Below are 26,683 nucleotides of genomic sequence, written 5' to 3' on the forward strand. Positions count from 1 at the left end.
ATCCAATCAGGGCACTTTTCATGTCACTCATCTCAAAGTATTTTGCAGTTTTTTCTCCTAAATCCCCAACTTTGCCCTGTTTATTTTCAGACTTCCAATCCGTAATCTAAGAAATAAAAAAAGAACCTTATCTGCCTTCCTCAAATGAGGAAGAGTTAAACAGTGCTATTGACAAGTACAAATAAATAAGCACTATAATTCAATGTATTAATTAACTATCTACAAGGGTGGGATTTTCCTTACTTGTGTGCAATATACTCAGAAAATAAAATACTTAGTAAAAAAAACCAAAACAAAACAGCCGAGGCTGTGAAATGAAAAATACCTTATCTGCTCTTTACCTTGGATAGCAACTATCAAGGCTGCTTTACTATTTACAGATGCATGTTCATTCCTCATAGCTCAGTCTCCCAGGAGTGACATTTTTCACAGCTGAACCAGGGAAGAACTGCTGCTAAGTCTCACCAGCCTATGCAAAGGAAAAGCTTCTTGCATAGGCTGGGAAGAGAAAGAAGAGCTCATTTCAAGTGTGTGGTTGCTGCCTCTTCCTTCTTTTCTGGGAAGAGCTGGAATGGTGTTCTTTATGCAGCCACAGGTGGGGTGAAAAACAGGGGGAACTGGGCCAAACTTGGACTTGGGGAACCACTGCAACTTTGCCTGTCATTTTTAATACTTTTCTTATGCTTTGCTTAAATTTCAACATGTATAATTATAGCCAACAGCAGGCAGATGGCTGCTTCTTTTAGGAACAGCACCCTGAACAGGTAAGCTAGAGAAAAACCTGTTATTGGGTGCTTGTTGTGAAAACACGAAGCCAAGGAAATTCCAGAGGTGAGGTAAAACATAACCAGCTACCAGTTCTAAACCAGCAGGAACCACTTAGAGCCATCCACAAGAGCTGCATTCCCACTGACCTGCATCCAGCAGCTCTCACCTCTAAATCCCAGGGCTGCCTAGTGAGTTTAAAAACACAGCTACAAAGCTCCCCATGTGTCAGCATCCCATAACCATCCCCCTGATATCTGGATAAATCCTGGTGCTTGGCAGTCGCTTTGCTGGAGGCATTTTACACACAACGCCTGGGCTGTGCGACCTCTGCATCCCTCGGTGGTACCCGCCTGGCCAGGCTGCTCTGGCAGGTGCTGCCCTCTGAGAGCTCGCAGCTCCCGTGATACATTTATTTACTTCTTTCCTTCCCGTGGTTCTCTTACCTAGTTGGGCGGCCCCCTCTGCCGGGTACTCGGGGAACTGGCCCTCCGAGGGGACGCTGACCGTGCGGCGCAGGCAGCGCCCGCGGGAGGCATCCTGCGGCTCCTGGATCCCTTCTGCAGGCACCTGCGGAAAAACCAACAGCTGTGAACTCGGCACCAGCCCACCCTGTTACTACGCCATCTTGATAGGGGACTGTCACTGCCAAGTCTTCTGAAAAATCCTCTTTGCCCAGGATTTCTTCTCCTGGGAAGCTGAGAAGCCTCAGAGAAGAATAAAAACAATAATTATCTGATTACTTCTCCAGTGTTTTGCTGCTTTGGAATGTGGTCTGGAGATTGTTATCCAACAGGTGGTTGTTTGATTGGTTTTATATGAATTGTTTTGACTTAATGACCAATCACCATCCAGCTGTGTCAGGACTCGGAAGCAGTCACGAGTTTTCATTATCATTCTTTTATAACCTTCTGCCTGTATCCTTTCTCTAGTCTTTAGTATAGTTTCAGTACAGTATATAGAATCAAATTCTGAATTCCTCCTTCATCCTGGGAACCCTGAAAATACCACAGGGGACTTAATTTTCTCCTCATCTGCTAATAGCTCTTAGGCATAGTGTGGCATTTGTGGCCTTAAGACAAAATTCCAGAGGTTCCCTGGGAAAGTGTGGTGGCAGAGGGCACACTCAGCCCAGCGATGGCCACGAGCAGGTGCCAGCATCCTCTGACCCCAACTACCAAAGCCCTCCTGCCTTTCCAAACTGCTTCCCCAGTGCCAGACCACGGCTGCTTCCAGAGGCTGCTGCTCAGATGGCTCCAGGCAAAACTTGGAGAAAATAAAACTTGTGCCAGCTACCTGGTGCACAGAGGCACTGCACAGGCACTCCCAGGCTGCAGGGAGCCTCACCCCGAGCAGCAAACTCAAGGCTATGGCCCAGCAGGTCCTGCCATGCTCAGGTGGTAACTGAGCTCAGGATTGGAGAACCACTGGTTCACCAATTGGTGAATTTGTGCTTCACCACCATTGGTGAATTTGTGGTTGCTCCAACCCAGAGAGACCTGCAGCCACCTGCAGCACGCAGGCAACGGCACCACTTGGTGCTGGCCACCATACCCTCTGTTGGTTGCCACCACACCTTCTGGTGCTTGTTTCCATGCCTGGAACCTATGGCTGGGCAGGCTCTCCCCTGAACCTTCCACAGCTGGAAGGAACCTCAGGGATGAGGGAGATTCAGCACCCAGGGGCTGAGTGTACTTTTGATGAGGGCTCTGGTTCCAGCAGTACATGTAGCATGGCACTTTCTTTTCATGTGGCTACGTAACACACAGCTGGCACCTAAAGAAATAGAAGCCCCTGTCCTATTTCCTGTGCTGCTTCTCCTTTCATATCTTCCATCAATTCTGAAAAATGAGTATTAATAGCAAACAAAAAGCTATCATTCATTTGCACTGAAGGTTGTAAAAGACCTCAGAGATACTGCATTTTTTAGGCTGGACACTACAATGGCTCTGAAAACCATTTCTGGCATTTCCTGATTTCTAAGCACTTAACATTCTCTTAAGGTCATTTTTTAATGCTATTTATTACTATCCCAGTCTGTTTGTCTCCTTCAAACAGTGCCCATTTTTGAAAACAAGTTTCCCAAACTCCTGGTGCTTATTCTGATCAGACTAATCTCTCCTCTGGTGATTTTTACAGCTGTATAAGCTCTGTGCAAAAGCACATTGGTAAGTTAACCAGAGACTAATTTTGTTAGTTTATGCCACATTTGTTCAATCAAATTCAGGTATTAAATTTTTGGTTCTCATCTGGAGGCTCCATTTAGTCTTACTCCCTTCTAAACATTCTCCTGATCCTCTGCCTCTCCTGATTTTCCTGATTTTCTTCAGAGAATTTTTTGGTGGGATGCTGCGAGCCAGATTTCCAGATCAGCTATCCCCAGTCACACCCCACACCTGCTTCAGCAGCCCTTAAAGCCCTGCCCCACTCCTGTCACAGTGAACTCACTGCACCTACACCCACCTGCTTGCTCTAGACCAATACAGCTACTGCAGCATTTATTTCCCCCCTAAAGTAACTCAAAAAAGATCCCCTTAAGTCTGACTTGAAAATGCTTTGTCATTTACAGTAAAACTCCTCCATTTATATTGACAAAAAGAACCAACATAGTTTCCATTTATATTGACAAAAAGAACCAACTCCAAGACTGCAGGACCAGTATTTATTGCTTAGCATGAGACCAGCCTGCTCTAAAAAAAAAAATAAAATAGAGATTTGTGAACATGTAAAATGAGCTTGGCTCAGCAGCTCTGCATCCCTTGGGACTGGACACATTTTAAACAGTTTTATAAAGTGTTCTGTGCTCAGACAAATGGATTCATGGATGGGGAGACACCAAGCCACAAGGAAGTGCACAAATAAATACCATGTGAAAACCAAGGTAGACATCTGCCACCTTCCCAACACTCCTGTAGTCCCTGCCATTCCAGCAAGCACTTCAGCAAAGGATTGAAGGGAATGACACAGCCTTGAAGAGTCAGGACTCTAATGGTGATTCAGTCTTTCAGCTCCTTTTTTTCCCCCATCCAGCTTTATCCTCTTCTTTCCCTGCCGAGACTTCACCACCCTGGGAATTCTCTGAGCCTGAGCTGACATGCTGAAGCTGCTGGTTCAGGACTGGGGTCTGAGCAGTGTTAACTCTGAGAAAAAGGCACACAGGGACAGTCCTGATGCTGAGCATTTCAGCAATCTTAACAATTTTCATCACAGGTCATCTTTTCATGGAAATTTCACAATTTAACGAGGATGGGTTCAGAGCTCAGACTCTAAATCCGTGAACACCATCCCAGCTCACCTGCCACTGAACATACTTTTTAAGTATAAAAAGTCTGTATTGGGGATTTCTAACAGTTTGATGATGAGGAGATTTCAGAAGAAATAGGAGCAAGAGCTTTCCAAGCATTAATGCCTCTTATAGGCAAACTAAGATAGTCTCTTTTTAAAAAAGCAGATTAAAAAAATGTCTTCATTGCAGGTAACATTTTTCCAGATTGGAAAGAGTGGTTCAAGACAAACTTGAGAATTTGCAGACTCTTCTGATTTAACAGTCAGCAAGTTTGGAATCATGTCAAAACCATTAAATAATGCATTTTAATTTCTACCTTCCTTCAGAAAGTTTGAAGCTAGCTAAAATTCTGACATGGAAATCCACTTTAAAAATGTTGACAGCAAACATTTCTCTGGGCTTTTGGAAATTAAATCATTAAATTGCTTGGGAATTAAGGCAAATCTTACCTTATGGCTGGGTTCAGCCTTGACAAACTCTTATTTACAGGTGAAACATGTTTGCTGTAAGACCCCCAACCTGACAAATCCTTTGAGTAGGGCAGTGAGATCTGGGAAGAGCTTCCCCATGGGCCCCATGCAGCAGTGTTTGCTCCCTTGGGATCACCACTGTCACACCACTACTGGTGTCAGTCACAGGAGATGGAAGAGTAGGAAAATACCTCCCAGGTGTGCTGCTGCTGCTGGCCTCTGTCACCAGCACCAGTGAGCAGCAGATCTTGTCACAGTGCATGTAGGTCTTTGCTATCCTTTGCCCTTGATTAAAACCGTCTCTAAATCCAAGAAGAAAGATGAGGTTTGGGTGCAGGGAAGGGAAAAAGGAGAGTCTAACACAGTGAAAAGTGTTGTTCATCTTCATTTCCAAGTGAACACAAGACAAACATTTTGCAGGACTGCAGCCAAGTTGCTGACAAAGCCCAGCTGAAAAGCAGCCCAGAGCCAGGTGCAGCCATTTGTCACATGCCTCCAAGTGGAAGTGCTGTGCACAGGGTTGTGTGTCTGGAACCACTCTTCATGAACACTCATTCCCTTTCCTTGTTTCAAATGGCTCTGATTTTACAGACATGCCTACTTGTTGGAACCCAAGAAATTCCCTGGCTGTCCTGGAGGACTCAAGCCCCTACCCAGGGGGCTCAGAGACCTTGGCAAAGAGCCCAAGACCCCTGTGCCTTTGATTTAGCCCTTGGAAAAAACAATTACCAACCTTATATGAAGAATTACAAGTCAAGAGAGTTTAAGTAGAATGATAGTGAATTTATCACAGGGTGAAAAAATAGATTTTTTGAGGTTTTTACCATAGGGGTTCAGGGGACAAGATGGAGGAATCTGGGAGTGTTCAGTCTTTCTCCTTCTTCTTGGCCTCCATCTTTTGGGTGATGTTGGCACTTTCAGATTGGTTTAGAGTAGAAGCTCAGTGTCTAACATAGGTGATAGGTATTGGAAAGTAATTGTAAATATTGTACATGTGGTTTTTGTATAAAAAGATAACACTGCCCCGGGGGCAGGCAGAATGCCTCTGTCTGACCTGCTGAACGGAACTTGGCTGGACAGGAGAAAAAATTTTATAGATAAGGAACAATAAACAACCTTGAGAACGAGAACTGAAGAGCTCTGGCTCCTTCTTTGAGTGCTGGGCTGGGAAAAGAGACTTTGTGACACATCTTGGGGTCACTGTGAGCAGCAGAGAACCTGAGACCTGCTGTGCCCTCACAGACCCTCCCACCTGATGGAACAGGTTTCCCAGAGCAGATGACAACATCTACACCTTCCTGACAGGGAAAACTCTTCCTTGTAGAAGAAATACCTGATTTGTATGGGCATCAATCTAGGCCTGTTTTCCTTGTCTTGGAAAATGCTGTTAAATATTATCACACTGTGTAATAATTGCACACCTCCTGTCACTCAGGACTCCTTATTTGCTAACTCATCTCCCACGCTCCTAGAGGGATTAATTTTCATTCTACTTACTTTTTAGGCATTGAACTCTTCCTTTCATTAATAATTTTCATTCTTCAGTCTCACCTATTCTCACTTTATAAAGTTGACAAGGTGTCAAGTAATTAATGTTTTTCTACACTACACAAGGTGATACTGCCAGACTATTTTTGTCTAAGTAATTACAGATATTTTTGGATCAAGTTGCACTTCAAAAGGCCTCTGATTTTCAACCTAGTCTTGCACAGCACAAAATTTCTTTTGCATATTCTTCATTCAAACTGCCTTGACAATAAATCCATAGTGGTGGGACACTATGAGAAATGAGTTTTCTCTACTACAATGTTTATTTCTGTAGTGTTCCCTTGGTCTTAAAAATCTGCTGTATTTTTTGCAGGACTAACTGTAAAAACTCCAAATTTAGCATTATAACTGAAACAGTGGAGAATTCTTCCATTTACCTGCTTACATTTTGTATATATTTTTCACTTTCTGACTTGGACACACATGCCTGCGGAAGGATTTTACAAAGCAGTATAAACACACATTTCTGTTCCCTTCCAGACTCACATGGGCCAAGCTTCTTGGATTTCATTCCATGAAGTAACAAAGCAGATGGACAGAGAATAAAATGAGAGGTTTCAGACTTACACCTTTGAAGTTATGTCAGCCTTGTGATGATGCAAGTGCTCCTAACACCTTAAGTTTGAGCTTTCATATTTTCCAGATTCTGTACTGCATTGATATATAACTCTGAACTTCATATAAAAAGTCTTAGCAAGTTCTCTTCACAGTTTAGTCAGACAAAACAATTCTTTTCCAGCCCCAGAACCAAGGACACCGTTGCAGCTTCAGGCCCAAAAAGTTTAAAGAACAAGGAATTGAGGAGAGCAATCTGGGAGGATGGGACTGCATCACCTGAAGCTGGAATTGGACAATCAACCCCAATATGGAAATGGACCAAAACTTATAAAAGTGTGAAAACTCATGACCCATCTTGGGTGTAGCCTCAGCCAGGCTCTTGTGCTGCCAAAGGGGTATCCTGTGAAGGCCTTTTTAATAAGTACCTATTTTATTCCATAACACTGCCCAGCCTCCATTCCAGGCAGCCTCTCAAGGCATCCATCACTCCCTCTGGGCTGCAAGGGCACTCTGCTCTTGCCATCTCTTCCTTCTTCCCCCACTGGTGGGTGTCCCTCTGTCCTGAACATGGTTTCTAAGATTCTCCTCAGCAGACTGTGTTCAGAGCAGGAATCTCTCCTGCTTCTGTTCCCTATTGCCTGGTTTGAGTCAAGCAAACACTTCCTCCAGCATCACCTTTCCAATAATTTTACTCTGAACATAATCCTCATTTTTTTCTTAAAGTAACCTCCCTCTTCTTTGTTCACCTGGTCGTTGCTTAGGCTCCCTGCACCAGTGGTCCCACCCAGGATCCTTTTATGATTCCCCTTATACAGACTTTTCCATCATCATGCTCTTAACAAGCATCTCACCCCACTGCTGCCTTAGGCCTTTGTGCACTCCTGTTCCTAGATCACATTTCATGGAGCCTCTTTCAACTCTGAATGACTTGCCAAGAAAAATTTAACTGCATTGCCTCCCCTCCCCTCTCTCAGGAAGGCTGCAAAGGGATACTCCTTGTTCAGAAAAATTAGAAGAAAGTGTAAATCCAGAGTACCAGCCCCGTGTCTCTCTCCTGACTGGCAGCTCTACATGTTGTGTGTTTCTGTAAGGGACTGTGTGTCCAAACTCAGAAGCCAGACTAAACCAACCTCTGATTTTCCTACTGAACACTCATGGCTCTGCAAGGAGATCCTTTTTTCCTTTCATTTCACAGTAGCCACAAATTACTTGAAAATCAGAATGGCAAATCTGACTCCAGCTACAGGCTTCTGAAACAAATCCCATTATCAGCATGTGGAGTCACACCTGCACCAAAGGCATGTCTGCTTGGCCCATCTGCATGCAGCATTTCCCAAAATAAGATATTTCTCATTGTGGTAGTGCAGGAAGATTCCTTTGAAAGAGCACTGCGAGAATTTACACTACTGCTTGCTTTTTTGGGGCTTATTGCTACCCTTAAACCTCAGGCCCTCTATAGCCTTTGTTGAATTTCCTCAGCTTCTGACAAAAAACAGAATATAATGTGATCCATTGGACTTCCCACATTTACTCCTCAGGATCTAGTCAAAGGACTCATCTTACCCCCAGCAAAATGCTTTCAGCTGTCTGTGGTAGGGGAAATAAGAGCCCTAAATGCATGATTATCACTTTCAGGTAGCTATTTGTGATATGAACCAGTGTTGTTTCAATTACATTTCTTAATGAGATGCATCCTTTTGGTCCAGCCATGCTGGAACAGCACTGTTTTAGAAATGATTCTCACATCTCCTTAAGTTTCTTCAGTGTACACTTCAATTCCTCGGGTGTCAGTCCTGTCAGACTAGAAAAGGAATTACATAGTAAATAAATACCATTAAATGGGCCTTCCATTTTGCCTGCTTTTGATCACCTCTCCCACACATCAGCATTAATGCTGTTCCCTTCTAATAACTCAAGTCCTTCTCTAAACCACTTCCTCCCACTCTCCCTATGCAAGGCAATATTTCATTGCAAATAAACCTGAGCACAGCTGACTAATATTTTGTTCCACACCAGAAACAGGTCTCACTGTCAGGCTGTAACAGCCATACAAAAAAGCTTGAAAAGAATCAAGAAAAAAACACAAAAATTGGGATCATCACCAAATATAGGAAACTATGGCATTAGACTAAAAGTCATGGATAAAAAGCCTTCACTTTTCTCTACCTTTATGCCTGCACTGCCATACAGAGGCAGCTTTACACACCTGTGGTGGCTTTAACCACCATTAAAAGAAGTGCTAACACAGGAAGACACAGTGGCAGACAAACACAGGCTGCAGAACTCCAGGAGGGGGTTTGCACTTTGGCTGCTGTCACCTCTTCTGTGCCACCAGCGCCTGGGCCAGCTGGATTGTAACTGTGTGTACCACCCCACTCACACACAGGAGAGCTTAGCTCCCCTTTTCATAGAATGGGAAGGGGCTGGAAGGGACCTTGAAGATCACCTGTTCCAACCCCCTGCCATGGGCAGGGACACCTCCCACTAAATCAGGTTGCTCAAGGCCTTATCCAACTTGGCCTTGAACACCTACAAGGATGGGGCATCCACAACCTCCCTGGGCAGCCTGTTCCAGTGTCTCATCCCTCTGGCAGTAAAGAATTTCTTTTTAAATTCTCTTTTCCCGATTGCATGTGTTTCAAAGGATTTGTGAGTGAAGTAAAGGGGAGAAGAAGAAAGCTGCCTTCTCCTTTTACCAATAAAGGCTGATGCCTTCTGAAGGCTGACCTAGAGCAGAGACTAGACAGAGCTAAAGAATAAAGTAGAGATTTATTAAGAGGCCTCAATGGATCCACCTTGGGCAGCACAACCCAAAATGGCCACAAAATGGACAACTGGTCCCAGGTCGTCCATTTAAACTTATAAAACTTTGATAAGTTCTGGTCCATTTGCATATTGGAGCTAATTGTCTATTTACAGCTCCAGCCCATGAAATGTCATCCCTCTTGTTTTCCTCTCTTCAGCCCATGTTGTTTGTGCTCTTGGGCCTGAGATTTGGATCATTTGTCCTTGGTGCCCAGCTGGAGCAGGAATTGTTTTGTCTCCCTGCTCTGTGCAGAGCTCACCATCCCCTCATATGAAGCCCAGACCCACACACTAAACAGAATCTGAAAAATACAAAATCCAAAACCAGAGGCATCATTTCCCCCCTGTTCCCAAAGGGCCCCAAAGTGATCTTGTCTCACCTCCTTCTCCCTGTTGAGCAGCACCAGCTGGCTGTCTGTCAGGATGCAGTATTTCCTCTCCCATGTTGTCATCTCGGTGTAGGGGGACTGGCCACAGGACAGTCTGTGGGTGGGTGGTCCTTTCACATCTGGGAACAGAAAACCACCACCTTGTTAGCACGTGGCATTAAGACCTTCTTTGCTTTCACAGCTCTGAACCAAAAGCTGCACTCTGTGCTGAGTGGGGCCTGTTTCAGCATTTTAAAAGGTGAAATGGGAATCCTGGGAGGCACCCATGTGCTACTAATATTTATTTACTTATAGCATGACTTACAAAAATAGCAATACCAGGGATGAATATGAACGTCTTTGTCAAAGGCTGAAATATATTGAAAAGACCAAGAGCTCTTATGAAAACTTAATCTTCCTTCCACTCCCTTCTCAAAACCATGGTTCAAAGGAGTACAGCCCTGAATGTACTCTAAATCTTAATAAAGTGGATTATTTGAGACTAAGGATAGAGAGATATAGGAAAGAAGACAGGGATCAAGGAAGGCATGATTGAAGAAGGGAAGGAAAAATTCAAAGGGATGAGCATTTAATTGAGAAGGGCTTACTAGGCTTACTAGCACCTTTTGGTAGGGAACTACTTGATGAAATTGTGCATTTTCATTTAGCCACAGACACTATAGTGACAAAAACTCATACTTGAAAAAAACCCCAAACACCACAAACCAAACCATAACCCAACTTGTTTGGTTCCCAGTCCTGATCTATTAAAATTTATTTTAAAATCTATTTCCTGTAAGTTTCTTATGATTGAGCTGCATATGACATTGTGCCTGTCACTACTAACAAGGTCCCTTCCAACCCAAACCCTTCTAGGATTCTATGATTCATCTCTTTGCAAAGTTTTGATATAAAGTTCTGATTGCTTTATAAGATTAGGCTTCATTTTTATTTCACACTCTAGTTCTATACAATTTACTTGCAATGATCTAAAAATTATCCATTCCCAATGGATGTAGATCCCTCAGGTCCCAAGGGTCTAAAACAGACACTGCAAAAATCAAGGGACTTCCTGCACAGGAGCCCAGGACGTCCTTTAACTGTTTGAGGAGCAAAGTGAGCGTTCAAACCCGAAATGTTTTGCAGCACCACCTGCCTTTTAGCGCACCCAGCAGCACGCACAGCCAGAACACGGCTGCTTCTCGTAGCTTCTCCCCAGCGTCACCACTAGAGGCCAGCGAATCCTCAATCACCCAGCACCTTCCAGGGACAGCCAGCCCAAAGGCCAGCGTTAAACCTGGCCTCAGGAACCCCCTCAGCTCACTTCCCTCCTTGCAGACCCTGCTTGTGCCCCCTCTTCATCAAAAACGCTGCAGCATCTTCATGCTCTCCTCCTACAGCTCTGCCTCTGCACTGCGAGGGATGTGTCAGACTTGGGAGATGCCTTTCAGTGCCTTGCTCAACCTCACATTGCATCAGGATTTTGTGATCATTCAGGAAAGTGCTTGGAACAGGCAACCTTTAAGCAAGAAAAAGGAGAGGGCTGCATGGCTCCTGCTGCTCTGAATAACAAAGAACGGCACCTTTGTGCCCTTAATGTCAGGTAAAATCATTCAGGGAAGAAGCTGAGATGAAGACTCAGATGACACAGTTACTTCTGATACAACTCAGTTTGTGAGAGTGACAACAAATACTGTGTGGCTCAAAATTGTCCAAAACTCTATTTAAGCATAAAGATAATGAAGAGAAACCACCATAAGCTCTGTGAAGCAAAAGTGTATTTGTACAAACCCCTGCAGCACAACAGACTCACCCACAAGTTATGTATTAGTCCATTTTACAGACATGAGCCCTCCAGGTAGATTTTTGGCATAACTGCAACTCACATTTATCATGGTGTCCAACCAAAAACCAAACCAGATGTAAAACAAAACCACTGCTGCTCCTGCTTTGACCTTGGCTTCCCAAGCAGCACATGAGCCTTACCCCTTCCTAGCATGACAAACCTGACAGAGAGTAGAGGAGAAGGATGAAGCCATGAGCTCCTGGTATAAGAGTGCAACAGAAATGGGAAGATGAGAGCTCTGGGGATCTGGTCTCCTGGGTAAGAAAAGCACATGATAAATCTGCAGGGGGAGAACAGGATGAAGGCATGTGTGCCCTGTCCTGCTGATGTGGGTGGGCTGGCAGTGAGAGTGCAGCCAGCTGCACTGAGCACTAACCAAGGAACTGCATTTGGAACTGCTGGTAAACTTTGTGATGGCAAAAGAAAACCCTCCTGGGCCATCAGCTCCAACGCAGAATTTACAGTCACGACTTGCCCAGCCCCAAAAGATCTTTGTGTTATAATTTCTTCTAACTACAGGCCTTGGCAGGATACCATCCAACAGATCCATGGGCTGCACAAAAGGAATTAAAGAACAGAACGACTTCTTCCACTGCAATAACAACTCCAGGACTTAACTGAGTCATCAGGCACTGTGAGCCAGCCATGGCTGTGTTGCCAAGTGGGTTGGCTACGTCAGAACAGCTTTCCACAGGCTGCTGGCAGAGTGACATGCCATGCCATGCTGTGTCTGGAGCTGTCAGTCACCCCTAGGGAACACCACAGTGGTACCATTTTGTGTTTGCATTGGGGTCCTTTTGAACACAAGTTGGGGCACAGCCCAGCACCCCTGCAAGCCTCTCTTCAGCAAGCTGTTTTTCCAGAGCATGGGACACCATAACTTCAGTCTGATGCTGTGAGCACATTGCAAACTCCACGGATGTGGAAGCATTTCTGCAGAGACAAGAAAGAGCCACAGGAAGGGAGCAGGTGATGAGACAGTGCCCACAACAAGCTCCAGATGAACAACTGAAACCAAACAGGCTGCCTTTCCTTGCAGCCTGAACTACATCATGCAGGCTGTCTCTTTTAGAATCTTTCACCTTTGGCTTTATTTCCAGAAAGCAGGTATTTTCATTGTCACTGATGTCACCCTATAAACTTCATTTCCCAGAAAACTCACAGCAACGAGGACCCCAGTGTAGCTTTGGTGCCTCAGTCCCACCTATTTAAATTATTTCTCAGCTCTCCCTCCTGCATGGCTGATATCTTTGGAGCCTCTCACAACAGCTGTGACTTCAAAATTTATTCTGAAGTATGTTACCAGTTTAGACAGAAGACTCTTTGGGACTTTGCACCGTATCACATACACGCTTGGTCGCCTCACAAACCCTGTTCTGCTTTCCGGTGCTCTTCATCTTCGGTTTTCATTTTATGTTCTTGGCTCCAGCTTTTCACGTGAATGTAATAAAACCCACCGACCTCTTCCACTAAAGCCCCATAAAACTAATTAAGCACCATGCTTTGGATCACTACAGAAGTGAATTGCAAGAAGTCCATGTGTAACGAGGAACACTGAAACTTTTGGGAAAGACTGCAGGTAAGGATTGTCCTTTTTAACGCTCTGTCAGCTCACACAGCAAGGCTTGAGCTTTGGAGATGAATGATCACTCACTGATGAATGCAATGATCACTCCTTCAGACAGGAGCTAGAGAAGAGATCAGGGAGGTGCATCTGAAAGCTCTGAGTTTGCAGATGTTACGTGTGGGATGGGCTCATGCAGCCACACACCTAAATAGGCAAGTTCTGGTGACAGAAGATTTCTCTGGGTCTGATGCAATCCCTTCATTCTGCAGCACTACAATGAGGCATTCAAGTAAGCAGATCAGCAAGTCTACACATAGGATTAAAGGTCAGGCCTTATGTGCCTTCAAATGCTAATATCAGTTAAGTAACAGCTTGGAAAAAATCCCTTTTTTGGTACATCCCTGCCGCTGCCTCCTGCCACATCCGACATCACTGAAGACTGGAAACTGTGTTGTTTTTCCTCAGGGCTCTGAAATGCCACTAGCCATGATATAAATACCCACAAAGCTCCCTTTCTTTCAGTCAGATGACAACTTGTACCTTATTATTCTTGAAGTACAGGGCTTATTTTTAAAGAAGGGGAAAAATAGAGGGGCAGTGATTCCATAATCACATATCAACAGCAGAAGTGTTGAGTGGTGCAGGGCAAGGAAACGTGGAAAGCAGCAGCAGCCAGTGCCAAGCTAATCCCCACAGACAGGGAAAGACATCCCAGGAAAATGATGGCAGTTTAGTAGTATTTATGGAGCAGAGCAGTCCTATCAGATGGGAACATTTCTGAATGCTTCCATAGCAAACATGCAAAAATTATTTTCCTTAAAATTCCAAATGTGTTCATGAGCGGAGAATATTTTCCAAAAAGCAGGCAATGGGCAGAATCAGAAAATTATTTCCAAGAGATAATGGGTGCTTCAGTGTCATTAAGTCCCCAACAGCTCTCCTACAACCAGAAAAGCAGTGAAAAGAACAGAATTACCAGAAACCAAGCCAACAAAACTACATTAAAGGCAAATTCATGCCTTCAGTCTCTGCCAAAAAGCACTCTCTACTTACCATCAATAAAAACACAGAAATAACCCTCCATCCCAGTGATGACAAGAGCACCCCTGGCACGCCTCAGAGCTCCTTTTTCTGAACTGCACTATTCCTATGGTGAAATCAAGGGCTAACTGAAGTACTTGCCAAATTTTCCTCCTCCACTTTATTAGGGTCCATATTCTGTTCCTAGTATTTCCAGCAAGGAGCTGCCAAGCAGCTGAGTAACTAATGTGGTGGCCAAGTTTGTATGCTGGGAGGAATTTTTTTCCCCTGAAGAGAGATTAGTAGGAGCCCTAACACCTTTTGACAACAGGTCTGCTTGCCCAATGTCAATGTTTCCACAATGTTTTATGTACTTGCCATAGAGACAGGATGAGAGAAAAGCATTTTAGGTAAGTGCTGTCATCTGAGAGCTTGTCAGAACCCCAACCTACCCAGCTGTGCATGACCACACAGTCCAGTTTGAATAACCATCAGTTCCAACCTTAATAAAGCAGGTTGAAACAAGCCTTACTACTGACAGGAAGCTTCAAAGATAAGTAAGAACCACAAGTCCTTCCACTGAACTTCCACCATCTCAAAGCTCATGAAGGGATTCAAGTGCAAGATGTGGCAGAAAAGGAAATACACAGTGTCTCAACATGCTCCATTCCCTCAAATCTTGGAACAAGGCAGGATTTCTGCAAAAGGAGTCACTAATGGGAGTGAAAAGAAGCAGCAGCAGTGGCTCTGTGACACACAGCTGGGTGGGTATGTGCACTCAGTTCAGACAGCTGTTGAAGGTGAAGACCTGCACAGGCATTGGAGCAATGCTGGCCCAGCTGCAAGAGGGGCAACATCCCAACATCTGCACAGGGCAGAGGAGGAGAGAGGTCAGCCACTGAGGGGCTGCTAGAAAAAGTACAACCAAGGCAACTCCTGTTTTCTCTCATGCTGCCATACAGAGCCCTTGTTTGCATTTCTTATTTCTCAAACCAACTCCCAGCCACGTGCAATGGTTTCTGATCCAGCCAAGACCAGAACAGTGCAGACAAACACTATCAAAAACTGCTCAAAGAGAAACTTATCACAATGCCCAAATTCACCTGGAAGAGGAAGGGACTCTCCTCCTCCAAGTTTGTACAGACAATCACCACACTGCCCCAACACAGAAAACACAATGCTCATGGTAAAATATTAGGAAAATTCAGCACATACTGGGTGCAGCAATGCAGACTGCCATGCTACAGAGAAACATGATGCTCTCAGGGTTGGTTAATTTTTTCTCTGAATCACAACACACTTAGAAATATGACCTGCACACATTATACTAATTTTGCCATTTTGTTTCAAAGCACAATGTGGGCTTCCTTTCTAGGAAACCTCTCATAGCTACTGTGAGATCCAGCAGCACTCACTTGCCCCTCTAAATCATTCTGTGGCATGGCTCCATTTCAGCTAAGAGGTACCTACATTTTCGTGGTCAGCAACAGATCCCTGGTGCAGCAGGTGGCATTTAAAGTGTAGAAAGTGTGAGCAGATCCTTTGGGATGAGAGGCATGCCATTCACGTAGGATGTTATTACAGAGGTAAGTATCTGGTGTGAATTCTTCCCATTACATATCATAGCCACACTCAACAAAGTTCAGTCCACATGTAATGGGCAGCCCTCAATTCAGCTGAATCCAGTTGCTCTCCTCCAGCAGCTGCAGGCAATGATAACCAAATTCTTAGATGGAAATCTAATATCCTGGGTAGGAGGTAGAGAAGGCTTAGTCAAACCATCAGGTTTCAGAGATCTCAGAAGCTCTCAGGCCAAGCGCTTACAGCCAAAACACTACCTGGAAAATCCATTCTGCACAGAATAAAGTCATAAAAGGTTTAAGTAGGTGAAAACAGTATTTTAGAAGCTGGCAGAAGCCATGACCAGTGCCATGGCTTTCTCAGATTCCAATGTATTTGGCACTGTAACACACGTTCTTCACAAGATCTTTAATTTTTCTAGTATAGGCCAATCTTGCCAATCTAACCTATTAACTTTCCACTGCTCTTTTATTGAGTGGCAGTGATCAGACACAGTCTTAAGACTGGTTTTCCACTCTCCCAGTGAAGAATCTCATGAGCCACAGGGAGATTAAAGTAAAAACTGTTCAGTCAGGTGCAATTTTCATGTCCTGTATCCTCAAAGAAATGCGACTCTGGCAATTTTCGTGCTTGTTGTGTGCGCTTCCATTTCCCTACCATCAGTTTGTCAGCTCTGGGAGAAGGAATCTCTTAAAATTTAGAGATGGGAAGTCTGAAGGTATCTGCTGTTCACTCCTTACAGGTGAGGTTTGAAAGATTTTCCCTTCCTCTGAATGAGGACTGTGTGTCTCTTCTGCCCTCAGCTAGAGGCATAGCTTTTCCCCAGCAGCTGCTGGGAAGCTTTGCTGAGAGCTGTGATGGGCTGGGAGAAGGGTCACCATGCTGCTCAGAATTTCTCACATGCAGCAGTCTCACCTTGACACCAAGAGGAAAGATCAACCTTTAAAACTCAAAGAGTGAGAATCAACGTTTTGTCCACTACCAGAGCTGCCAGCCAGATTCTTAAACTTCTGCACTGAGAAAACATGTCAGGAGCAATTTTTAAGTGGGGAGGAATAAACCATCAGATGAGCGAATGCCTTAGCAGCCAAGGGCTGTCTCCTCTGCAACCAGCAGGAGACAAAATACAGAATGCTACTGTTCAAGAAGCCTGGCATCTCCCAGCAGGACGGGATCTCTGGCTGACATCATTCCCACCCCTTCAATTCCTTCCCTAGGAGAGATCTGACTTGTTTGTGCAAGAGTCGGCCGGCGGCGAGCAAGGTACAGCAGCCTCCCTGCTGCAGCTGAGCTCCCAGACAGCTCTGCCAACTTCCCCTGGGCCCAAGTCCATACATCTGCCCTGTTCTTGCAACGTCACCACTGTGCCTATCTCCAGCTCGGGAGATTTCACACCAGGGCTGAGACTATGGCAGAGATCAGCCAAGATTTCCCTTCTCACGCAATTCCAAACCCAAACCTTTCCCAAGGCCTGTGCTCACACATTTGCCACCCTGACGTTTCCTCAAAGGCCTCAGTGTTCCCTGGTACCCAAGGGCTCTGCAGAAGCTCCAGAGCACAAATTCAGTTAGGCCACAACCGTGCGAGCAGTTGCACCGAGATTTTATTTTCAAAAGGAAAAATTATGGAGCTGTTCCAAAAAAGAAACCGCAAGTCTTAAAATCTTACGACTAGTTTAGTGAGCAGATGCTGAGTGTGCCAACAGTCTCAAGCTTTCTTGCAAAGTCCTAAAAAATGAGAGCTAAGGAGCTAATGGCAGAGGCAAAAATTAGGCATAAAGCTCACAGGGTAATTCTGACTAGAAAGCAGAAAGTTGCACCAGCTTGCTGTCATCGAGCAGCTTCTTTGAGCAAAAGGTGTGGGAGCTCTTAATAGCAGTTTAAAGCTACCAATTAGCTTGAGCACTACTGAGCTCCTCTAAGCTTCTTACTTGCTGCATAGCCGATTGCTAAATGTTAAACTTACAGAGGGTAACTGATCCTCGCCTTGCTCTCTGTCCCCGTCCTCCTGGGCTGTGCCCAGCCCGGCTCAGGGGACACAGCGTGCAAGATGTGCCTGTCAGGAGACATCAGCACCTTCTCAGATGGATCAGTGCCAGCAGCTTCCAATCAGGCAATCGGTGAGCAGTTGGTGGCTCAACAAGTGGAACCAGAAATGACAGCCCAGCCAAGGTGGGGACCTTACAAAGCACGCAGGTGCGCCCTGCGCTCGGCCTGGCCTCCCCGCGCGCCCGCGAACAAGGGGCTCTTTGTGCGGCCTCGTCAATCTCATGACATCACCGCAACAGAAGCTGCTGTCCCTGTAAAAAACCAATTTGGTTCCCAGGATAACTAAGATTTCAAATAACCTGCAGTTGCTTGAAGCCATGGCTGTGACCCTTCCTTTCCTTCTTATTCAGGTCTCGTTCCCTGCCCAGGACCACTCATCTTTGCTCCTGAATATTAAGTACATTTTTTTCTCACAGTTAAATTCCCACTTGGCCTACAAAACACTTTGGAATCTCAAAACAGAAATGGTTATTACAAACCTGTAGAGAGGATTATAAAAGATTACATGCCCCTATTACATAGCTGCCAAGTTCTGAGAAGGTTCTCAAGTGACACTTCTCCCTAAAGCAAGGAGAGGCTTTCATGAGAGGTTTAGAAAGCAGAAAATGGCGAATAGCAGAAAAGTTAATTATTCGTGGGAGGAAAAAAAAAAGTCTGCAGTTTTTCCTCCTAATTTATGCATGGTCCTTTTCTTATCCAGCTCTATGCCCTTCACCTTGCTCTGTCCTCTGCAGTGCTTGCTCTCACCAACCCCTAATCTCCATCTCACAGCCTCTTCAGCACCAGGCATCCAGAGTGGGCTGTTCCCTTTTCATTCTTTATTTTTTGCAGCAGTGCAGGAAGAAGACAAAAGAAAAAATGTCCTGAACTTTAAAAGGACCTTGGTCCAAGGCAGCTGTGCAAAAAAAAAAACCCAACAAACAATTTAAAAGCAAAAGCTGCTGAGTTCCTGCACACATTTTTGGTGCACACACACAAAAATGTACCAGTGTACCAGGGGTCACAATTAAAGATGTGTGGCAAAAGCGGTGCACAGAGCCTGGCAAAAGCACCAAATCACAAAACCACCAAAGTTCACAGACTGCTTTACCCCCCACCCTTGCCAAGAAGGCATCAGCCAGATGGCATTCATCTGTCACAGACCACTTTCAAAAGAGCAGGACCCTTCTGCTTTTTCCTGTCAAGGAGGGAGGTATGGGATGGGCAAAGGTAGGGAAGCATTTCTGCAGAGACAAGAAAGAGCCACAGAAAGGGAGCAGTGATGAGACAGAGCCCACAACAAGCTCCAGATGAACAACTGAAAACCAAGCAGGCTGTCTTTCCTTGCAGCCTGAACTACACCATGCAGGCTGTCTCTTTTAGAAGCTTTCACCTTTGGCTTTATTTCCACAAAGCAGATATTTTCATTGCCACTGATGTCACCCTATAAAATTCATTTCTCAGAGCAATTGCAGGATGGCTGAACTCCCCAGCTCTGAAACTCACCTCTAGAGAAACACACCCTATGTTATCTCAAACCAACCCTCCCTGTGTGTGGTGGTGTTCATGACAAGAAAGAATAAGGGAGAAATAACAAACAACATATTACAAAAAACCCATGAAGGTCTCACATGATGCTTTAAACACTTGCTCACCCTGCCACCACTGCACAGTCAGTTGCTGACGTACAATTTTAGCTATTTTCAGTCTGAATGTTTCTTGACTGTTTCTGGGTAGACACACAAGCTATTAGGTGCCTTTTTTTGGGTTTGGGCTTTTTCTTGCCTCAACAGATTATGGGGAAAAGAGGACTGTGAGCACTGCTGCTGTCTCATAGAAGGAAGTTTATTTCCCTTGTCAAAGGAAGAGTTCACAGGACACTAAAATCTGCTGCAATAATGTGCATGTTTTGCATATTTTGCAGGTCATTCAGGCATATAGGCTAAAGTTAGCTTTTGTATTTTAACCACTTAAAACAAATGACTAAGGGACCCCCTCAAGGGATTCAAATATCATGTACAAGAAGCCCTGCAGTACTCCCCTTGCTATTTAGACAGACCCACTCTGCTTCCTTCTGGCATCTTCAAAATGTTTTCAGAAGGACCTGGAACCACCAGGTTATTACACACGAATTTGTTGATTTGACCTACTTAGAAGCAAAAGCACCAGAATGCTCCTCATTCCATTTTCCTCATTAACATCTGAAAAGCCTTCCTGTATCTCAGTAAATCAACATTAATACTCAAAAGATGGGACTTTTTTCATCATTACTGAGAATGGCACAAAACTTTATAGAGGAAGGAGACTGGATCTCATAAAAGTGCAATGGGGATCCTGAGCCACATTTACATTTATGCAAAGAGATGTCTTGTGGCAAATAACCTGAACCCCACATTTAATGCAGTATGGCAATGACCTGTAGTACCTCTTTCATCAGCTCTACCCTTTAACCTTCAGTTAGAGGTTATGTGAGGTTGGTTTCCCTGTGTAATTTAACCCAGCTACTGCACCTGGTTTAGGGAGGGAAACTGGCTTGGGGAGAAAAATCCCTTTTGGTTCAGCATAAGGAAGTCACCACCAAGATGGTCAAAGCAGGACACTGAGCTGCAGGCTGGCATCAGGGCTCAGGAACACCCTGACTCAGAGTGCTTTGCTCTCCTCATTACCACACAGCGTCAGGATTGGCAAACCAAGCTTCATTTTGTTCCAAAATTTCAGAATACAGTGGGTGATTTCTTTCTTCTTGCTTACTCTGCATGATATTGCCCAGAGAAGCTGTGTGGAAGTTTCAAAAACCAGGCTGGGCAGGGCTCGGAGCAATCCAGCCTAGAGGAAGATGTCCTTGCCCAGGGCAGAAGGTTGGAAGTGGAGGATCTTTAAGATCCCATCCAACCCAAACCCCTTTGGGATTCTGTGCTGTGGGAAGCCAGCTGGGAAAGTAAGAGGCAACACAGGAAGAAGTAACAGTGCCAGGCAGAGAACTGCAAGTGCTCAGCTAACCCTGTGCCAGGGGAAGGATGTTTCCTGCAGACCAGCCTGGTTGGGACATTTTTGCCATGCTGAGCTCCAGGCTCCTGAGGTAGCACCTGAACAGGAGGAGCAGGCTCCCCACGCTTTTGGCAAACCCCAAGCAGCATGATTAATGTATCCTTTGAGCATGGGCTGGCTAATTAAAAGGATCTGGAGGTAGGGTGCAGTATTTCAGGTATTCTTCAGCTGGGTTTTCCCTCTACTTAATGTTCCCTTCTCCTTTCAGTAGCTCAGGCTGTGATGAACAAAGGCCACATCCTCACCCCAAACACTCATTACCCTTGAGCCCTCACCTTCTCACTTTCTTCCTCCTTACTCCTGCTCTGTTCCTCAAAACTTGTAAAATATAAAGCTCATGAAGGCCAAGCCTTTTGTTCTTCATTACACTGCTTTTTAGCTGATTTGTATTTTCAAGACGGATTTTTATACCTAAAAATTTGTATTTTAAATTATATTTTAATTTATGTTTACATCTAATGCCTAAGCACAAACATGCACTTCTCCCCAGTTGTCCTCCCTTCTGAATGTTTTGCAAACTGACAGCACAAAGCTCCCAGGGCAAATCCAAGCCCCCTTTTATCTGAAAGGTACTCCTCTCCAAAATCCTAGAAGGAGAACACAAACTCAGCAAGGATAAATAATAACCAGTAGAGAGAAAATGTCTGTCCTACAGCAATGCTAAAGAGAAATTTATAGGTCACAACCTTGCAGAAACAGGCCTGGTAACATCTAATTAGCAGTCCTACTGAGCAATTGCATCTCATAACAGTGAACCCAACCAGACTGGAGGAAAGGGAGAAGGGAATTTTTATAGAAACACAATAATTACAATATTTTGAAGAGATTTGCTTTATGTTGCTGTTTTGTGGGGATCCCCTCCCCAGTAGGAATAATCAACCCACACAAGTGATTTAATGAGTTATAACTGAATTACATTTCACTCCTATGGGGAAACAATTTAGAAGGGCAGCACAGATTTTTATTAATTATTTTATTTTTAAATTGAAATGCTAAGAATTCTGTTTGCTGCCAAAAGATGGGTGGAGGAGCCAAGGAAAGTTCACATACCCAGGAGACTGTTAACTAGAACCAACTTGGACAATGCATTTGAGAAGCATTTCCTTCCAGCTACTGTAGAGAGCTGTCCTTAACATGCCTTTACTTAAGCAGCCAACTTTCCACCACTGAGTACAATGAGATTTCAAAACACACAAGAAATCAGACTATAAACAAACACAAACATCCCACTTAGTGACATAACAAAAGAAAATCCGGGGCAAAAAGCTTCAGCTTCTCTATTTTGTGTCCTTCATAAAACAGCTTGGCATTTTTGACAAATTCTGCTCCTCTTTTTTTTTTTTCTTCCCTTTTCTGCTTATTTTTTTTAGTGACAGTATTAGCACATTACTGGCTTAGCTGCCTAAGTAATGGCGCTCCTGAGCAAAAAATTATTTCTGGGGGTTGAGGGATGAATCTCACCCAATATGGAATTGGAGGGATGGAGTTCCAGAGGAAACAAGCAGCTGAAGAGCAGGAATGAGGCAGCAGCAGCAGGGCCAGCAGGAAGGAGTGGTGAACTGGGCAGAGCTGGTCCCTGCCAGCTGCACAAAGCAAGAACGTTGAAAATACGTATGAAGATCATGTCACAGAGAGCAGGAATGGCAAACAGATGAGAGGCAGCCCCAAAGAGTGAAAGACTAAGGAGCAACTCCCTTTCTTCAAGAGTTTTGGTTTGCCAGAGACAGATGGTGCTGCTTCCACATGGTTAGAGCTGGATGGTACCCTACCTCCCAACCCTTGATGGATGTCAAGCTTATTTTTGTAAATCTCTGGTGATAGAAACCATCCATGGCTTCTTGCTCATTTCCCCCTCACTACTTTGCCAAAAACTTCCAGCTCTGCTTTCCTTGCCACATCGACAGTCTGGTATATTTGTCCTGCTCTCAGTGACTAATGATGATTGTGCACATCCCTTGTCTTTGCAAAAGCCTTTTTTAACAATAGCACAAGAACTGAAAACGGTACCTCAGTACCTGGGACCATTTTTGTTAGCCCTGAAGCAATCAGACATGATGATGAAAAGAAAAGAAAAAAATCTATTTTTTTCCCCCCAAACTCTCATGTGATTAAAATCCATTAAAATGCAAACAGACATGAATTTTATTTTATCCATCAGTGACCACACTTCACTATCCCTGGGCTATGGCTGTCTCTTTGTGAATTCTCTGCACGTAAGAACAGCCAAGCTCTAGGTTTAGGAGCAATCAATCTGGCAAACCTCACTAAATATATATGTGTGTGTATGTTTTATAATGATTTCCATTTTTCACGTTGATTTACATTGATCATTGGAAAGCACATTCAGCTTCATGTTTGCTTAGCTCTGAATAAACAAAGCGAAGGCTGTTGGGTATCCAAAGACAAATGAGACATTACAGATGTAGACAAAACCTATCATCACCCTGAAAGCATTTCTCTTTGAAATTATATAGCCATGCAGAAGTTATTCAGAGTGAGATTGCTGTATGTGTTTTTAATTCAGGCTGGGCCTGTTGGGGGCAGGGAGGGAGTCTGATGAGCCTCTCTGCTGTCACTTTCTCCCTTCTGCATACCTGATAATTCAGAAATGTCTGACTCTCCAAGGATGTTATTTCTTTCCCTTGCATTCCCTAATTTCCACTTCTCAGGATAGGTCTCCTTAGGTCCATATGTCTCACTGCATTTACAACACACCCACCTGGATTTTTACCATTGAAATTACAATGAGCACATCAGCATCCATTTGAACACGCAATTCCACATCAAGCTCAACCATGCAAATCCAGCACAGTTAGTGCCCCAGCTGGCTTCACACTGCACAGGAGTATTTCTTTCTCAACTGCAGACCTTGTCCCCTTTTGCAGATAAAGCCCCCCTGTTTCAGGGCTGTGTTGGAGATTATAGTTTCCACAGTAACAGTAGGAAGGTGTCAGAAGTCTGGGTACATATGCTGCACAGCACAGCCAAGCTCCTGCATTTGGTGGCTGCTGGCTCTACAAGATGCTACATATGCACCCAATAAATTGCTTTGGTTCCTGTGCAAACAGAAAATTTTCAATTAGTACGTTTGAGCCATTCATGTCTTTTGTCAAAGTAACTCAAAACTCCTGTTCTACACATATCATTCCCCCCCGAAAAAATAACAATGCATTTTACAATTATATTTAAGGACATTCACTTCTCTTTATAGGCATGAGGCATTCACAGAAAACTCAAAAGAAACTCCACAATGAAGAAGGGAAAATAGATTTGCTGGAAAGAAGTCTTTCCCTTTTAGAATATATCCAAGCAGGAGCTAAGGAACTGCCATTATAATGAGCTCCTTAGGCAGGTTTGGTGGCAGCCTCCTCCCTGCTGCTGTGGGTCCAGCAGCTGAAAATACCTTGTTAGCACAGCTAAAGCAGTGAACACAGCAGCCACAGCAGTGTCTGTGTGAGGAGGGGGACAACAGCATTAGCAGAGCTGTGTTGGGTATGGACAGACCCCACAGCAGCCCCAGCTCCCCAGCCCTGGCCTGTGCTCAGCAGCACTTGCGTGTAGGAGGGCACCAGCCTGATTTTGGATTTTTCAGGATTTGTCTCTGCACTGCCAAGATGCAGAAAATGTTGCACCACCTTTTCCTGACATGTGTTGGTTTGCTCTTTCCTTAGTATTAACAACATAGACTGATTGTGCTGAAGTACCAGGGGGACTGCCCCGGACGTTTTCTTGAGATTATGTAGTAACAATAAAAGATAGAAAAAAGACATATAAAAGATATACAAACCTCTTGATGCCCAACCCCACAAAGGCACAAGGGTCTCACCTGCCAGGGTACTCAACACTCTCCTAGATGCCCTGTGCTTTCAACCAGCTCTTCCGGACTGAAAGGCTTTTACCAACACAGATCAGCCCTAACACTGTTTTACCATAAAGAAGAGCCAAATTACCACATGACAGTTGCATATGCAAGTGGGATGGGAGTCACAGTTGGAAATAATGAAAACCAACATCAAGACAATTTGTCTCTGCCACAAAAGATGGAACACTTATCCCTTCTTTCCCCCCTCCTGTTCAAAACTTTATCCCAATTTCTGTAAGAGTAAGTCTCAGTATCATTTAAGTACTATGTCAATAAAGGAACAGGCTATCATACAAGACATCAGTGGCTTGAACCACACATTTTATCAGCTACAGGAGGGCTGACAGGAAACCTACAAATAAACCACAGTGCAGCCAGAATCCCCCCCTTGCTGAGCACCACGCGCTCAGCCGGCCCAGCCTGCACAAGCAGCACCACAGTACATCAGGCATGCAAGGATCCACTGCTTCACAAAGCTGGCAGAGGAAGTGGTTACTGAGAGAGGCTATTTATACAGGACACAGCCAAAATAGCCCATCAGAAATGTTAAAAAAAGCCCTGCGTGAGTGGAGATAACTGAAGGCAACTGGGAGCTGTTTGGATCTGTGTGTTCACCTTCTTCCCTTCACAGGCAGTTCTCTCAGGGCCACTGCCTGGATCTGTGCTGCCAACAAAGCCTCTTCTTGTGTACAAGTGCAGCCAGAACTAATAGGAGAGAGAAGGTAGATGGAGACACACTGCAAGAGGTTGGCAGATTTTTTTGTAGTACTGTGTCAAAACCTGCCAAACCTGCCTGCCAAAGCATCTGTGTCACTAAATGACTGTTAGAGGAAAATTGCTTTTAAGAGTATCTACATCAAAAGGGCTACTGTTTTTTCTATGAAAATGGGTTGTAAGTTCATAAGTGTAAGTAGAAGAAAATCGACAGCAACTCATCTTAGGATGAGTGAGGTGAAGCTAAAACTCTGACCACATTATCATCACAGAAATATCTGATAGTCTCAGAAGATTTTATTTGGGAGCAGTAAGGAAAGCTCCCAGGAAAGAAAGTTTTATAGTTTTTAAAGTTTTATTTATATATGTAAAATATGCAAGAGCAGCTGAAGTCAGACATAAAAGGTCTGCTTACAACTTGCCATTGGACTTGACAGAGTACTTTCTTGCACCTTTTAGAAAGAGGGATTTGTCTTTGGCAAGAAAGGGCTAAAAGAATCAGAGATCATTGCATGACTAACAAATCTCAGGAACTAGAATTCAAACCTCAAAAAACATATAATTCTGATCCCTTAAGTCTCAAACCTATAGACAGCATCAACAGCAATGTGTGGTGACAGCTGACACAAATAAATGCATTTGACTGCAGCAGTGGCTTTGCTCACTCCTGTTCTCACACATCACTGTCACTCATCTGGCTCCTCTCTGCAGCAGTTTCCAGACAAGTGGTTTTTCATAGAACCACAGAACCCCAGAATGGTTTGGATTGACAGGGACCTTAAAGATCATTTTGTTCCACCCCCTGCCATGGGCAGGGACACTTTTGACTAGACCAGGTTGCTCCAAGCCCTGATCTGGCCATGGATGCTCCCAGGGATGGGGCAGCCACAGCTTCTCTGGGCACCCTGTGCCAGAGCCTCATCACCCTCACAGAGAAGAATCTCTTCTGAATGTGGAAACTAAACCCACCCTCTTTCAGTTTAAAACCTTTACCTCGTATCCTATCACTACATGTCCTTACTAAATTCCCATGTTTTGAGAGAGATCTTCTATACCAAATGCACAGATTAAAATGACCAGCTTATTCCCCACATGGCACAAAGACAGGGAATGCTGACTCTCCAAAACATGAGCTTCTTTAAGAAGCTATTTTGGTAATTTTTTTTCTATCACCTTCTCTGTAGGAAATATTTTTTAACTTCATTTGAACAAGCGGCC

At 44.4% G+C, this 26,683-nt stretch overlaps 1 protein-coding gene across 9 annotated transcripts in view; it reads right to left on the reverse strand.

The window, feature by feature from the left end:
* The window catches only part of RASAL2 (RAS protein activator like 2), a 165,316-nt gene that overhangs the window by 73,698 nt on the left and 64,935 nt on the right, over window positions 1-26,683 (reverse strand). For all 9 annotated transcript variants that reach the window (XM_071435891.1, XM_071435889.1, XM_071435892.1 and 6 more), the window contains exons 2-3: window positions 9,813-9,940; window positions 1,212-1,335 (exon numbers count right to left, since the gene is read on the reverse strand). In XM_071435891.1, the coding sequence (XP_071291992.1) occupies window positions 1,212-1,335; window positions 9,813-9,940 (252 nt within the window). The remainder of the gene's footprint in view (window positions 1-1,211; window positions 1,336-9,812; window positions 9,941-26,683) is intronic.

Source organism: Agelaius tricolor, unplaced genomic scaffold (assembly GCF_023055355.1).
Source record: "Agelaius tricolor isolate 1412-34295 unplaced genomic scaffold, bAgeTri1.0.p SCAF_11, whole genome shotgun sequence".
NCBI classification, from domain to species: Eukaryota; Metazoa; Chordata; class Aves; order Passeriformes; family Icteridae; genus Agelaius; species Agelaius tricolor.